The sequence below is a fragment of the Galleria mellonella genome, unplaced genomic scaffold, assembly GCF_026898425.1.
Source record: "Galleria mellonella isolate WM207_F2 unplaced genomic scaffold, CSIRO_AGI_GalMel_v1 utg213, whole genome shotgun sequence".
Taxonomy (NCBI): Eukaryota; Metazoa; Arthropoda; class Insecta; order Lepidoptera; family Pyralidae; genus Galleria; species Galleria mellonella.
In genome coordinates this window covers 5625325-5642640 of record NW_026442039.1, presented here as the reverse complement: position 1 = coordinate 5642640, position 17316 = coordinate 5625325, and the positions used below count along the sequence as shown (strand labels likewise).

The 17316-nt window shown below is 33.2% G+C and overlaps 1 protein-coding gene across 3 annotated transcripts in view; it reads right to left on the bottom strand.

Moving 5' to 3' along the window:
• Positions 1–1919: 1919 nt before the first annotated feature.
• Positions 1920–17316, bottom strand: part of LOC116413606 (uncharacterized) — a 185494-nt gene continuing 170097 nt past the window's right edge. For all 3 annotated transcript variants that reach the window (XM_052894434.1, XM_052894432.1, XM_052894433.1), the window contains 4 exons: positions 12405–12483; positions 11202–11370; positions 5169–5537; positions 1920–4157 (listed from right to left, as the gene is read on the bottom strand). In XM_052894434.1, coding sequence (XP_052750394.1) covers positions 3809–4157; positions 5169–5537; positions 11202–11370; positions 12405–12483 — 966 coding nt within the window. In that variant the 3' untranslated portion in view covers positions 1920–3808. The remainder of the gene's footprint in view (positions 4158–5168; positions 5538–11201; positions 11371–12404; positions 12484–17316) is intronic.

Below are 17316 nucleotides of genomic sequence, written 5' to 3'. Positions count from 1 at the left end.
TTTAATAATAAAATATTTTTTATTGGATGACAATGGAATGTTGAGGTCGCCTGCATTACTGGTATACACTGGCGGGGTACCAGTGAGGGATGGTAAGTAAAAATAAACCAGGTTCAAGCAGGTCAGTTAGCCCATCGTTAATTTATTTATTAAATGTTAAATATTCGCATATCTGTAACCACATAAAAAAAGTTAAAAGTATTTGTAACAGATATTTATATAAAATGAAATAAATTTAAAAAATAAATAGTTTAAGTAGGCTTTTTTAATGGATGAGAATGGAATGATAACCCCGCCTGTACTGACGATTTAACATTGGCGTGGTACCAGTGATAGAAGATAGGTGAGAAAGAAAGCAGGTCACTTGGCCAGCCGTGAAGAATTCCATAAGGTGTAACCACGATGGGTACCAGAGGGTTCCCTCTAGGTTCATCGTGGTTAACCGCAGCACGTGGAGGACGTTTGATATTGTTAGAACCCATCACTAAAAGTCCCTTTCCCTCCCACCTCTCTCTCAGTTTCTTTCTTGTTTTCAATGGGTACTTAGTTAAATGTGTAGATACTAAAAATATTATTACCCGAAAGATGGCGACATAGTCTGCATCGTTAACTAACATGAAGGTACAATCAATCAATAATGAAAATGCTTGAATATATAAAAAAGAATCTCAACTTTCTAACGATAGCAGTGTAGTTTCGTTAAATAAACTATTCGATACTAGATGGCGGTATAAGGCTGCATTTATAATAAAATCATAAAAATTGTGAATAGTAAAAATATTTAAGAGAATAATGTATAATCAGAACCCAAAACTGCAAAACCGTAGTTAGGAAATTGTTGGGTTCGTTAATTTTTTTTTTATTAAGTATTCTTTGTGTAATATTATAGTTGGGTACTTATTCGCGACTCACATGTTCCAAGAATTAATTAACTATTGCTTATGTTAAAGAGAATAGTTTCAAAATATAAGTAAATATGGAGATTTTCATTTCATTAAAGTTATATATCTAAAGGTACATTTTTGGACTCATGTTGAAAACTTAATTAATTGAAAACAATAAATGTATGAAAAAATTTTATTTACGAGATATCAATTTAAAATTGTATGTACACTTATTGAATTTATTAGGCAACACTTCAGATACGAGTATAAAATATTTAAAATCCTATTATTATTTATAAAAATGCAATTAGTCCTCTAAAAGATATCTTCTAAATGTCATAAAATAAGCAATGTATGGTGTAGCCTTAAATACAATAAAAAAGAGATCATTTTCGCTTGAACTCTGCTATACCTACCTAGATAGATAGATTTAATTATTTTTTTATGTCTTTATGTATTCTAAGAAATGTCTCCTTGCTGGGACAATAAATAGTATGTTTGACGTTTACTTGGCGTAATGGCGTACTTAGTATGCGACTTCTGTCGTATTCTACTTTGTTTTATTTAATCAACTTGAGGCATTTTTTTTTATACGACTTAGAATGGCAAGCAAGCTGACGGCCCACCTAATAGAAAGTGGTAACTGTCGCCTATAGACATGAGCAGTACCATGGACATAACAGAGTGTACTGTTTCGTCCATGATAGCCCCCATGCGTTGACATTCCTGAGGACTCGGGTGTTATTCCTCTGTACCCTGTAAATTCACGCCATATCCCACCCTTCGAACCGAAACACAGCCATGCAAACACAACTGCTTCACGGTTGAAACACGAATGGGACAGAGGTACTCAAGCAAACGACTTTTGTACAAAGTCTCCCTCTGGTCAGTCTGCGAGTCGTGTGCCTTACGTCCGTAAGGTCTCTTGCCAATCTGTTATGGTATTTTGTTGTCCCCTCCTTGTAGGATTGTGTGTGCTGTTGTAGTATTTCCTGTCTAACGGTTTTTTTTCAGGATATAATGAAACTGCAAATGTGCCGAAGTATTTATTTATTTATTATAAGAGAATATTAATACTTAGAATCAAAGTATTTTGTTCTTACAATTAATTACACAGCAATTCATATAATAAGATGTTTCAGTTAAAATTATGTACTCGTTTATTTGTTACATTATTTTCATTAAATAAAAGTATAATATCTACTGTACAAATGATTAAGATTGATTTGGGAAAAATTACACTGCAATTAGATTACACTCTAAACACAGATATGAATTTATTTCAATTTTAAAATTAAAAAAATAAAATATTGTAAAGTTGAAAGTACAGAATGATGAGGCGTTTTTCTTTTTTTTTTTTTTCTAACAGACTAGTAATATATTGTAATGACTATATTTTAATTTTAATAATTAATAATTTTAATAAAATAATGTTATTCTATAATAATAATTCACATTCATTCTTGAATTACATTTAGGTACGACTGTAATTTGCCATGTAGCATATTCATTACACAGTACACTACCTTATAACATGTAGGTACATTGTTCAACACACTATGTGTAAAGCATTCTGTAAGCTTACTCCACACTCTTAGAGGTTCTATGGTAGATATAATATAATCGGTGCATTATAAAAATAAAATAAAAACTAATGATTAATAATATTAAGTTTACAACAGCCATAAAAACAACTCTGCTAAAGGTATACTTTATACACGAATTAATCTATCAATTCGTCGTTTAAATGCGAGGACTATGATGTGGCAGTTGAGGAATGGCAACGTATGACGGGCACCATGGGCGTCACAGTATACTCTGTGACGTCCACAGTACTGTACATGACGAGGTGTACGTGACGGTTACCATTTTCCATTAGGCGCACCGTCAGCTTGTTTGCCATTCCAAGTTTAACAAGAATAGTTAATTAAGAATTTTACCTTACAACTTAAAATATTAACATTCTGAAATAAATCTTAAATTACGTACGTATTCAAATGCCAATTATAAAGTACGACACGTTATATTGAATAATAATATTATTTTTTTAAATATATAAATATTTTATACACTGAATACGTTAATGATTAATAGAGGATGTAAATATAACATTTATTAATTATTTATTTTTATTTATTACAGTAAATATATGCGAGAACTTATTTGCAATCGTGTTACAATCATTCATTGAAAAATTCATTTATTCACGTACAATGATAAGGATCCGAATCTCTAAAATACAGTAATAACAATTATAAAGCACACACACACATCATTATGGAATGCCCATAACAATATTTAGTGTAATTTATTTTGCAATTAATACAATAAAAAATAATCTTACTGACTAGTTTTATAAATACAATATGTCACTGACGACGACGACGCTACGTTTATTTATATTTATATTCATTTTGATATAATTTTATGGAATTTAAAATTATGTAAATGGAATTTAATATTTTAATAACATTAATGAGTAAGAATGCGAATTTAAATATAAATAAAATCCATAGCATGCTTTAAATTACGAAAGGAGTATCTACTCTTTTAATAAGTCGTCAATTTTATAAAGTTTGTAACGGAAATAAAATTAAAAATATTTATAATTAAATAGCAAGATTTATTAATTATTTTGAAATCAACGATATCCATCAAAGTTTAAGAATTAATAGTGAAAAAGAAGCATTACATATAAATGATTTAGCACGTGATCACAATTGTGTATCGGCCGTGCTTAAAAAAAAAGACAAAGTTGGTAACTTGAGTTGTCTCTTGGCTTACAAATATAATACAAAATGGTAAAGAGTTAGATAACGAAAGACTATCGATTCGTTTCGGCTGCTTTAGAACGAAAAGTGAAGGAAAGAAGCAATCGTGCATACAAATTGTCAGATCTCTCACTACGAACTACTCAATATGACTTATCGGCCGAGCACTTGGCTGGGCAGCACTACGGGAGAAGGTGACGCTGGCAACAAATCGAATTCTTCGACTATCGTCTTAGGGTGCAACGCGCTTATGTTGTTGTCTACCATATAAGTTCTCGCGTGTGTTTGTGCTAGGACAGGTCTCGGTTCGTTGACAAGCCAATCGTCGTTCTTCCCTCGCAGCTGGAGCCTTCTGCGTTTTGCTATCTGCACATCGCGCATCCGCGCGAGGCGTGCTAAATGCGTCTTTATTTGCTGTGGTGTCAACCCAGTCTTTCCAGATTTTAGTAGATCGACGTTGTATTTATAAGAGCCTTCAGGATCTGATCGCTTCCATTGGTAACTGCAATGCAAGTTGAAAATACAAATAAATATCTTAAGTATTCCAAAAATTTATTTGTTTCTGCTAAAAGATAAGTTTTTCCAGTTGAAGATCGATTCTAAATCAGATCAAATAAACGTTTATGGTCTATTAAGATGAGATGGGGCAATAAATGCTAACATAATGTGTTTAGTTCGTGACTAAAGTTGTTGGGAATTTTTATTAGATTCATCACGTATTTTACTCTACATTTATTAGGGTTCTTTGACATGAGAACGTATGTGGATTTTTATCCTACCAGGGAGACAAACATACATAGTTTGCACAATGGTAAATGAATATCGTAGACAATGGTCACCTGTATTAGTTATAGTCATAAGAAGAATCTAATCCATATATGAAACATAAATCCCATACACAAACCTACCCGTATTATTTCCTGTTAAATCTTTTATTCTCTGTTCCCATTATAATATAAAATATCTTTTGACTGATCTATGTCCCACAAGAAATCTACTTGATAAATTTCCGCTTCGTTGGTCAAACAGTTTTTGCAATTTCTTGGTTAGTATATGACAGAATTTCTGTTCTTATGTAGGTACCTTGTTAAATATATCAATGAAGAAAATATGTAAGTTTCCAAAATTATAATAAGTTCAATAAATTCAACATTTTAGATGTATTTTTCTAAGCTTTTTTGTTGATATATTACACCATACGTGTATCATTGATCACACACTTTAAAAGTGTGTGAGAGGAAAAAATTTACTAAGACTAAAGAAATTAATTGTATTTATCTTTTAGTGTAAATGTGTTAAATGTATATTATGAGTAATTTATTCAAGAACATTTGTTTGTTAATCGACAATGTTTGCAAATATTTTTTTTTACATGTATCAACGTTCTTGCATACTTTTCAATTTCTAAGCTTATTACTTTCTAGCTCTCATTTGATAGTAACACTTGCTCTATGTTTTTTGATATCTGAATCTGGCGTCATCGTTATAATTCAAAGAAGGTGTAGAAACTTACCCTTCGAATGGTCTCTTGAGTCGTCTATGAGCACCAGGTGGTCTCGATCGCTTTTTCAATTCGTTCTGTCTTGTTCTATAATTCTTCGGACGGTTTCGGTTTATTGCCGTCCTCGTTCTATTCCCTTTTGGATGCAGCCGAAGGGAGTTCGGTCGGAGGTCGTAGGATTTCGGATTCCTGTAGGGGTGCACGGTGACGTCATTGTTCCGGTCGTTGACCTCTCGGCTAACGCTCGGTGCGGTGATCTCGTTCAGCTGACCCATCCTCTGCCAGCGACGACGCAGTTCCTTCACTTTCGATTTCGGAACCTTACGGAGTTTCGTCTGGCAGATGAACTTGCGGGGCTCGAAGCAATTTTTTGGTGCCCACCTGAAAAATTAAATTGTTAATTGTTAAATTGTAAAGAATACAAATTTAGTTCGTTTGAAAATTTTCATCACAACAAAGATGATTTAGTAGCAGTTACAATAGATTTTTTCTTTTAATATTAGTTATAATATTAATAATTTAAACTCTTTCATTATATTCAAATTTCTAATCAAAATACAATGGTTAATTATAACAATTATGTATTCGTAGTTTAACTGAATTATTGGACCAATAGCTGATTTATGTTACTTTAAAGTTGAAATACAGAGAAATTTGTCTGCCTTTATAAAGTGATTTATTATTATTATATATGCAAATGCTAGTGTTGTATTATCTGTGCATAACTAACGATAATGGACGAGAAGTATTTAAAAAATAGTTTGTTTCGTTAGTATAAATATCCTTGGTTTATGATTATGGTTGGGCTAGTATTTGAAAAAGTATGAATGGTCTCACTTCCAACAAGTAGCTTTGCAACGCACTACAAATGATTTGAAACAATTACGAATTACTTCGCTTCATTTTTCAGTATTTCCATTGTAAGTGGTTTCAATTTGTTTTTTAATTTCTTTTTTTTTAGTAAAAGCCTTTAGTATCGCGATAATGGGAATCGAAAGGAAAGTTTGTGAAAGGGAAGACCTATAAATAGTATAATTAATTTAGTTTTTAAGAGATTCAGAATCTGAATTTAGAATTATAGTGCTCATAAACTATTTAGACTTATGTAATTATTGAATTTATACTTTAAACATGTAAACCATTAAAAATTACTAAAACGTACTGAGACAAAATTTGCATGTTTTTAGATAAGGCTAAATGTGTAGCTATGTTATCATTTAAGACTACATTTTAAGCAAATAAATTACTATTATAAAAAACTGAGAATTGGAATTAATTTGACCTCTTGCCTTGTGTACGAGGAAAGAAGACGCGAAGAATTTCGTATGAATAAATGGGATATCAAAGATATGAGGTTAGAAACATTTTTTCTCATCTGGTAGTCAGATGCTGAAATAGTGATGTAAGTACCAGGTAATAGAGTTCTTGATATATTGTCCAAAAAGTTTCTATTTAAGGCGCTTATCTCGCGTACCTCCGGAAGGAAATGGTTGTGGTTTTTGTATTAGCGTTTTTTATTGAAAGGGTAAATCACTTGCGTAGGTGTCAATGGCGTCACAGTATAATGTGACGTCCACAACGTTTATAGGCGACGGTTACCACTTCCTACCAGTTGGCAGCAGTCAGTTACGTAGTAACTATTATACTCTGTGTCGTCTGTTTATAATTGCTCAATCGTATAAAACTGTAACTAGGCTGTATGTTTTATCAGTTACGCTTACGCTTCCCGTTAAAAATACTGGACGCATTTGGAGGAAACAATGACAACTTATTATCTAGGATTACCTATATATATACCTATAGGGTCGGGTGGAAGGGATTGTTAGTAATGTGGGCTACCAATAAACCCTGTCAGGTCGACCTTCACGTGGTCCCTCATGAAAACCATTGTGTTGAATTCTAGGTGTATTCATCACGATGGAGTAACTGGCCTGTCTTTTCATTCTCAACTATCATCCCTCGGTACCTCTGCAGTGTATACCGTTAGTGCAGGCGGGGTTACCATTTAATTATCATCTATTAAAAAAAACATATAGTTTCGTTTTAGTATGATGAATATGTATTTAATGTTTATAAATTTTGCATTTTGACAAAGTTTTAAATTTAAAGTTTATTTTTTAATTATTTTTATACATGTTTTAAATATCCATTTAGATATTTAAAATATGTATAAAAATAATACATTTATGTAAAAGTGAGTTTATTTGTTATTTCTTGGTGCTTTTACAGCTTTATACAACGTCTCATTTCATAGTACATTTATTATGAAATTAAATATATCATACAGTACGTATTTTTTTTTATACAACTTAGAATGGCAATCAAGCTGACAGTCCACCTGATGGAAAGTGGTAACCATCGCCTATAGACATGAGCAGTACCATGGACATAACAGAGTATACTGTTTCACCCATGATACCCCCATGCGTTGCTATTCCTGAGGACTCAGGTGTTATTCCTCTGTACCCAGTAAATTCACGCCATATCCCACCCTTCAAACCGAAACACAGCCATGCAAACACAGCTGCTTCACGGTTGAAACACGAATGGGACAGAGGTACTCAAGCAATCGACTTACTTAACGTATGTACTGACGATGATGATGATGATAGGAAATAATATAGGCTACTTTTTATCCCGGACACGTGGATGAATTTGTCGTGTGGTCCATGCCCGGCATGGAAAATGAGCCACCCCTTCCTTTCTCGTAGGTATTTTAAGACGCGGCTAGAAAACTAAATAGGAGGGATGAAAAACAGTGTCCCACTTAAAACATCATTGAACCCTGACTGCAGTTGCAAACTCGGCTGCTAAATTTAGCAACTATTGGCAAAACCCCCCAAGGGCCTATATTCAGCAATGGACAGTCAACGGCTGATATGAATGCATGGTGTAGTTGCGGTAAAAGCTAGTATTGTTAAATTTAATAATTCCCTAGTTCAGTAGGTACAGTAACTAAAACGTTTCTAACAAAAATTAATTTATCCCATACAGGAATTAGGGACTTGATTTTATTACCAACGATGGTATTACTAAATCACTATAGAAATAAATCAAATTCCTTCGACAACAATAACGCCATCTGTGCGAAATTTTAGGGGAATTTAAGAGCGGCGCGGTAGGTAGGTATATAATACAATTGCAAATCGTAAAACTTTTAATATTGGTTTTCGTAGTATTGATTTTTGTAAGGCAATGTAGATATTAGATAAGTTAGAGCAGATAGCGGGAGCGAGAAAAAAAGAAGAGATACTCGTATATTTTATATATATATATATATATATATATATATATATATATATATATATATATATATATATATATATATATATATATATATATATATATATATATATATATATATATATATATATATATATATATATAGTACAGTAAGGCGGTCTTATTGCTGAGAGCAATGTTTTCAAGACAACCTTAGGGTAATGGACTAATTGTTGTACAAGTAGGTATAATAATATTGTATAATTATATATATTTAAAATGTAATTTATATATACATATATATATTCAAATTAATTATCAGGCTGTATATTATAAGAATTTAAAAAAATATATTCGATTAGTGTATATATATATATATATATTCTAAATAAATTAGAACGATATATTCTATCCATGTACAAAATTTCACTCACATCTGTTCAGTAGTGTAAGTGTGATTGTGTAATAAACAACCATACATTCTTACAAACTTTTGTAACCATAATAATAGTAGTAAGATTTCGTAAAAGGTATAAAAATTTTAAGTAAAAAAACTTCATTTTTTATAAATTTAAAGCAAAAAAAAAAAAGAAGAAAATTACATGTTTTTTAAAGTTGAAAATTAATGTCAGACTAGAATGCGAGTAAAAATTGTTCGAAAATGTTATTATCAAAATAACGTAATATACACAAAAATACATGCTAAATGGGAACTTTTTATTCGAAGAGGTTTAAAAAAGTCATAAATGTTTATTTGTTTGTTTGAAATTATATTAGATCGTTTGAAATTTTTATATGATTTCAATGAATATTGTTATTTTTTTTTCTTTACAATGCATGTGGATATTTATAATATTGTTTTTTTATTCATTAAAAATCCTTCTCGAAATTTCTACGGGAATGGGCGAAAACCAGTTTATCTAACAAAATCACAGAATTTCATAAATAAGTTACTCTGTCGCTACCTCTTGTCTTTTACACCAATTTGCAACCTTACTGGAATAGTGCAGTAGCAATATTGGATTCCATTAATTTTAGGGTGGTCCGCAGTTAGCGGTGATGGGATACCGTTTCTCTCATCAACATGGACACATGTTTAGTTTCGACACACTTTTGTGTACTGGAACTCTTGTTTATCGGGGAGTCACGTTCTATAGCTTTTGAGAGCTATTTATTTGGGTTGTGTTCAACATTGTCGTTAAATATAAGGAAAAATACTTAGACAACGGAACTATTTTTAACTATTCATTCTAAGTCTAGCAATAGTAATGACATAAAGTCAGAATTTTCGTGATCCAAGATAACTGAAGCTTATAGGAATTCAGCCAGAAAGTACAAGATCGTGCAGTCTGGAGAGAGATGGTAGCGTAAGCTTCACGCAATAGTCACGTCTTTCAGCTATGAGGATATGATAAAAAGGAATAATAAAAAATATATAAATGCTTATTCTTCATATGGTGACCATGCCTATCCTTTTCATCACCAGGACATCTATTGCTAAATTTGACTAGAAAAATAATGAAACAGTATGTTACTAGTAACTATAATAATATAAAAATACAAGTATGTATATAAAAAAAGACTGGCTGATTAACCTGCCAGCAATAGAGGCGTAGAGAGCAACAGAGCTATAGTATTAGTAAAATATATTGTTTTTATAAGAAATACTAAGGATTTTTTTATACAACTTAGAATGGCAAACAAGCTAACGGCCCACCTGATGGAAAGTGGTAACCGTCGCCTATAGACATGAGCAGTACCATGGACATAACAGAGTATACTGTTTCGCCCATGATACCCCAGGATGAGGACTCAGGTGTTATTCCTCTGTACCCTGTAAATTCACGCCATATCCCACCCTTCAAACCGAAACACAGCCATACAAACACAACTGCTTTACGGTTGAAACACGAATGGGACAGAGGTACCCAACAAATCGACTTTTGTACAAAGTCTCCCTCTGGTAAAGTGTGAAGTTAAACTTGTTATGAAGCTGAATTTTAAATTCTAAGTTCTTTGATATTAGAAAGATTCTAACAATAATAATTGAAGAGAATATTAAAGTAGTTGACTAAGCTGCAAGTTTGTAACCAAACTGTTGCTATGTGACAAATCTGTTAGTGGCAATCAATATAACTATTGCGTGTGGTTAATATGACACTAACAAAATATATGAGTGCATTGAAACAATAACATTATAAGTGGACAGAAGATCGTAGTAGGAAGGCATTGGAGTACACGCATCTAACATCTATTTTAATCGATTTTCAGTTACATCAAGTTGTAGGAACTTTTTTAAAATTCCTAATTTTTGGTAATGCTTGAGAACTGTTCTGTAGACTAAAGAGCGGATACGTGTTGTTTAATTTTTAGACTTTCGTGTTAAACCATATGGTTTATAAAGGACGGGAAATAACACGATCATATCTGTAAACTATAGTAGTTTACTTGGGTTTTAAACTATGGTAATTATGGTTTGTAAACTATGATAATTAAATTGGGTTATCAAGATGTTTCCTCTATTAACGGCGTCCTACACGTTATGAATAAAAAACCATCCCAAATTTTACGCAAAATCGCAGTCGACGGAGGATAGACGACAAGGACAATCTTTATTTTAACGTCCTTCCTAATTGCAAGTAGACAGAGATAATGAGAAGATGGCGAATCCCATATTGTCATACCTTTGAAAATATGACACTTTGTGTATTTTCGAAGGCGAGATGAAGTGGAATGTTTTTAGGGTATGTATTCCAAAAACATTAAATCCGAAGATTATGTATCGTTTGTCTTAAATTTCAATTTAATATGAGATATACACACCTATATAATAGCTCTGGCATCATGGCTATGCAGTGCCACTGGAGTTCGTCCGGAGAGAGCTTCTTCATCTTCGAAAAGGACTGGTAGTGCATCTGACGCAGCTCGCCGCCCCACTTCCAAGATTGGGAGCCATATTCGTAGATGCCCCCTATCCATCGGCTCGCAGAATCTGCAATTTATATAAATGAAAAAATGTACATAAATTCTTAAATTCCTATTAGTCCATTCAGTCTAGATAATTTTGAAGCACATATTTTAAAATAAATCTTTCTATATGGGTAAGTATGGATATTTGTAAAGTAATGATAGGACAAAAAGACAGCTGAAACAAGGGGAGGTAACAAAAATTTGATTGAATTATTTTGATGTCTAAAATGAATCATCGATCGTTTTAATATACACTAAAAAACTTTCTCCAGAAATTACGAGTCAAAACATGGAAACAATTTTTAACCTTCCAAATTACGAGTACATAGGTATTTCTATACTACATTTGTAAAGACAAAACTATTCAGCTTAGGATCCCACAGATTTCTGCAGATATAAACTTTCGTTTGGTGTAAATCTTATCAAAAAAGTATGATGGGTTTACTATTAATTTAATTTCTTATTAAAGAGCTATGTTCTTGTCGGTGGAGCTCGTGTCACTCACTACGATTTTCAGCGAGTCTCTTCACCTCTTGATACGACACGACACCAACTTTTTCCTTGATCTGTTTGATGTAACTATATCTCTTCTCATCCTTTCTTCTTACTAAATTTATTAAAGTTATTACATATTTTTATTTGGTATCACTAGGTTGTACAGAGTACAAGCAACCCAGGTGTAATGTATTATATTTTAACTCATCTTCTATTTAAACCAAGTTTCATTAGAACGTCTTTATACGTGCAGAAGTGAGGAGCGGGATCTTAGGCAAATTGTTGTAATCAAACCACTGTTGTAATAGATTCCTCAAGAAAAAATGTTCTGTTTCATAATTACTTCCATAGTAGCTATAGTAAAAAAGATTGAAGAATGAACATAACATATCTTATTACACAAAAAAAAAAAATCTTAAAAAAAACATGATATATGTATATTAGCAAACGTTTGTCTTTATCGACGACTGATTGTCTGCGAATAATTCGAAGTATCTGAGTCGACATCTTCCTGGAGATAAATGACTACTAGAAATAGAATCTATTTGCATCCATACTGACCTACAAGGTGTTTATTGAGGTAGGCACGTAGATTTCTGTCCTCCCATCGGGCAGGTACTGACAGGTTACTTTCTCGATCCTGAAACAATATAGAAAACATAATGTAACACGAAATTAAACGCTAAGATTTGATACGTCTGTCAACGAAATCGATTCATAGGTACAATTGTGAATTCCTAGATTTTGAGTGTTAGAGTAGGTATTACACTAACTTTTACCCGCAACTCCGTCCGCGTGACTGATTTTTTTTAATGGATGATAACGGAAAAGTAACTCGACCTGCGCTATCGGTATACACTGACGGGGTTCCAGTGAGGGAGAATGAAAAGGCAGGTCAGTTAGCCCATCACGATAAATACACCTGGAATTCAGCGCAATGGTTTCCAGGGGATCACACGAAGGTCGACCTGACCTGACCTGAGAGGGTATATTGCTAGTAATGAGACTGGTAGACTGTATTATTAATAATCTTGTCTTCCTCAGTGATGAATAATAGGTGAAGATGAAGCAGGCTAGTTGGCCCATCCTGTCGAATTTATAAGAATTAATTGTGGTGGTTTTCAGGGAGAATGAAGAGACCTGGATATCTTCCTAGCAATAGAGCCACTGCTCCCCATTACTAATATCTCCTTCCTCTGCATGTTTGGGTTATATTCACTGAACGGGATAAAAAGTAGCCTATATTTTTTTTGATGGGTGAAAATGGTATGGTAACCCCGCCTGCGCAAACGGTATACGCTTGCGGAGCACCAGTGAAGGGTGATAGATGAGAATGAAAACAGGCCAGTTAGCCCGTCATGATGAATTCATCAGGAATTAACCATGATAGTTTCCAGGGGAAACCGCGAGGAGGTTGACTTGGTTGGCTATATTGCTAGCAATGGTATTCTCATTCTCCATTACTAACAATCCCTTTCCCCCTATATTGCCTATATTCTTCTCCAATCCACATACTACGTATATACATAATTTCGTAGCGATTGGTTAAACCGTTAAGAGGTTAATTTATTTCTTATCTAATGGTGATTTGTTAATAAATTAAAAAAAAAAAACATAATTCTAAATAATAGCAGTAAAATAAAATTATATAAAATAGCATAATACGACCGACTAGTAGATACACACTACAAATACATTTAAGTGACTATAATTCAGCAATGAAAATTAGTAATAAACTTATTTTTGTCACTGTGTACTAAAGAAAATTGATGAGTTTGCACACTTGTTCATTGCGTAAATTACGCGTGACAAAACTGTTTACATATATTATTACGAATACACCGTAAACCATTGTGAATTATTTGTTTAACTAAACCTTGATCTATCAGAATGTGTGCGTTATGTGATTGATTGAGGTGCTACAACTACAACCTACTTTTCTCATGTTAAGATTTACATGGTAATGATAGGTATTATCATTTTTTATCACTATGTTGATTGTTGCGTAATATGTTTGTACATATCGCACAGTGTAATTGTTGGATTAAGATACACGCTTGCCCTTCGACGTGTAATAGGTACTTGATAAAGTTTCAAATACTAAAACAATTAAATATAGAACACAAATATTTCATTACCAATAAGTATTAAAGAAATTATACTTGCTGACGTGTTAAGTAACGATTTCAAAGCCTAGTTTCTTTTTTATACCATTGAGGTGGCAAACAAGCATACGGCCCACCTGATGGTAAGTGGTTACCGTAGCCTATGAACACCTGCAATAGCAGAGGTATTATGCGTGCGTTGCCGACCCTGAAGAAACCTCTTTACTCCCCTTTTGAAGAACCCCATGCTGTAGTCTCTTGGGAAAACCTCGACAGGGAGCTCATTCCACAACCTGAGTGTTCGTGGGAGGAAACATCTCTGAAACCGCGCAGTACGCGACCATTGAGGCTGTAGGACATGCTCCATTTAGAACATACGCGACCCTCTCTAATAAGTACATCATGTGATTTGTTTTCAACAAAGAATTTACCCATGAATTATCATAGAAATTTCGTAAATAAAAAGTTCAATAAAGTGACAATAATAACAACACATAAATAAATAAACTTTTGACGTTACCATACTAACTTAACAGACAGATGCACCGTGTTAGTATGAGTTCGAATTTGTAGTTTATCAACGCTTGTTCCTTTAAGAAAAATATTTAGTATATAGTAATTGGCAAAATGTCAGTCTATGGGGGAGGCTTATGTCCAGCAGTGAACGAATAATGGGTGAAATTATGAATTGGCAAAATCATTTCCTAAAAGGATGCTAATGATTTCAATTTAACCTTGCATATATAAAGTTATCTGTAAGTTAGTATAAAGCAAGCCGAAACCCACTAATAATATTCATGAAATTAAACTACTTTCTTTCTATTTGTTCCTTGGTGGAACAAATTTAAAATCTCAAAACAATATTTGAAATTTCTATACAAGCCACACAGTCACACGATTTAATTAGTAAAAGAGGTTGGAAAAATATTGTCGGAATTTGGCTATTCTTTTTAGACCAAATTGTTCAGTTTCATCAATAATCTTCGTTGGGTTTCGGATCAGTATACCCTTTACTAACCCTTGAGGCAGCACATGCTTTTGTGTGTTGGCTTATCAAGATGACAGATTACATAATGTACTCTCGATGTGTTTGATAGCCATCTTATCGGTTCGGATTATGTTTACCCATATCAAAGAAAGTCAGCCGACAAAGTATATATTTATCAGACATTACGTGTCTATATATTGGTGTGATGTCACTGCCAACCGCATTATTATTGGCAATTGCCCCATTTAGCCTAATGCTTGTACAAATACAATTTGTTATGTGTCGAACCATTTTGCTGGTGACACTCACATTAAATTGTTTACACAATATACTACGGCAAATAAATTGTCGGCCCACCTGTAGGAGAATGGGTACCGTCGTCTATATTCGTAAAAACTGTAGGTAAATTAATTTTGCAAAAATTTGCAATTATATTTTATTCACAATATAAACTTTGTATATGACCTAGATACAGAGCTGTGAGCATTGAATCACACCTAGGTCTGACGTAAGCTCACGGATAATGCACTTCATGCTTACATGCTTACAAGATAACCAGTAATTTATTATTGTAGTCAACTCCTAGTTTATACATATAAAGTAGGCTAGAATACCGAATGATTCAACTTAACGACACTGATTATAATTCTATATGCCTATTAATTCGCGTAGCTTCACAGGTGTATCAATTAATTATACTTAAATCTCTGACTTCTGTGATTTCTAATCTAATTTTTTTATTGTTTGTTAGAGCAAACGGCCATAAAGTTCATCATCAGCGGCATCTCTGATGAGATCGTTGCCTACGAACACTAGCAATACGCACGCTTTTTGAAAAGTTCTAAATTATAATGTAAAAGAAAAACTATATAAAAGGTACATTCCACAACCTAGATGTGTGAGCTAGAAACGAATGGGTTGTATTGTATGTACAGCGGTAGCGTGCCACGTATCCAAAATCTAAATAACTTGATGAAATGATCTAAACATGACTAAATAACATAAATAAGTTAAAATAATAACTTTAATGAAGTTTTAGTAGAGGTTTGTCAATTATCCACTTTTCGACATACCTCTATAATATTTTAATGTACCTCTATAATGTCGGATTATTAATCTTACTCGTATATATAAAATTCTCGTGTCACGGTGTTTGTTACCAAACTCCTCCGAAACGGCTTTACCGATTTTTATGAAATTTTGTGTGCATATTGGGTAGGTCTGAGAATCGGCCAACATCTATTTTTCATACCCCTCAATGATAAGGGTGACCCTCCCCAAAAAATTTATTTTTTTATTTTTTTGACAATCTTTCCATTTTTATTTTATTATGATTTAGCATTGAAAAATACATACAACTTCAAATTTTCACCGTTTTACGATCAACTCCTATTTTTTAATCGTGATTTTTATATGCTGCAATAGGTTTGTAAGATGGCAATCCAATATAATAATTGTAGAAACCTCTTTACCCCCTTTTCGAAGAACTCCATACTGTAGTCTCTTGGGAAAACCTCGGCAGGGATCTCATTCTGGAATTTGAGTGTTCGTGGAAGAAAACATCTCCGAAACCGTGTTGTACGCGACCTTTAGGCTGTATTTTCTTTTTGATGGGTGAAAATGGTATGGTAACCCTGAGCTAACGGGGTACGCTGGCGGAGCACCAGTGAAGGGTGATAGATGAGAATGAAAACAGGCCAGTTAGCCCATCATGATGAATTCATCAGGAATTAACCATGATTAGTTTCCGGAGAGAATCGCGAGGAGGTCGACCTGGGGGTATATTGATGGCAATGGGATTCTCAGTCTCCATTACAAACAATCCCTTTCCCCCATTTAGGCTGTATTTAAATTTATGTTAGTAGTTTTGATTCTCTTTCAAATATAAATTGTAATTTGGATAAATAGAAACAAGGGCGAAATAAATTAGAGTAAAAATTGATTTACAAGTATCTTATCAAGAAGGGATCAAATATATAAATTGAATATAGGACTTATAGACAAGTAGTTTACAGTAATAGGTCTCGGCCGTCGAAACTAGTAGTTAATGTTGAGTACGGTTGTACGTGACCTTTTATTGGATACCCGAGAGATATCCAAACATATAAGAAAAGGTCTATCGTTAAGCCACTATAATGTTAGCTTGAGCATTAAAGTACCTATTCAGAGGTGAAACTGAGCTGTCAGACATACTTTTTATTAATAAATAAAGAAAACAACGAGCGACAATAATTTAAGCCCATACTTGTGTAGTGCTCAAGATCCGGCATTATAAGAATTTTAATAGAAAGTAAAATTATTCGCACTTGCAGTATTACCAGATTTGTAGATATATTATTGCAAATATACCAGAGGGAGACTTTGTACAAAAGTCGTTTGC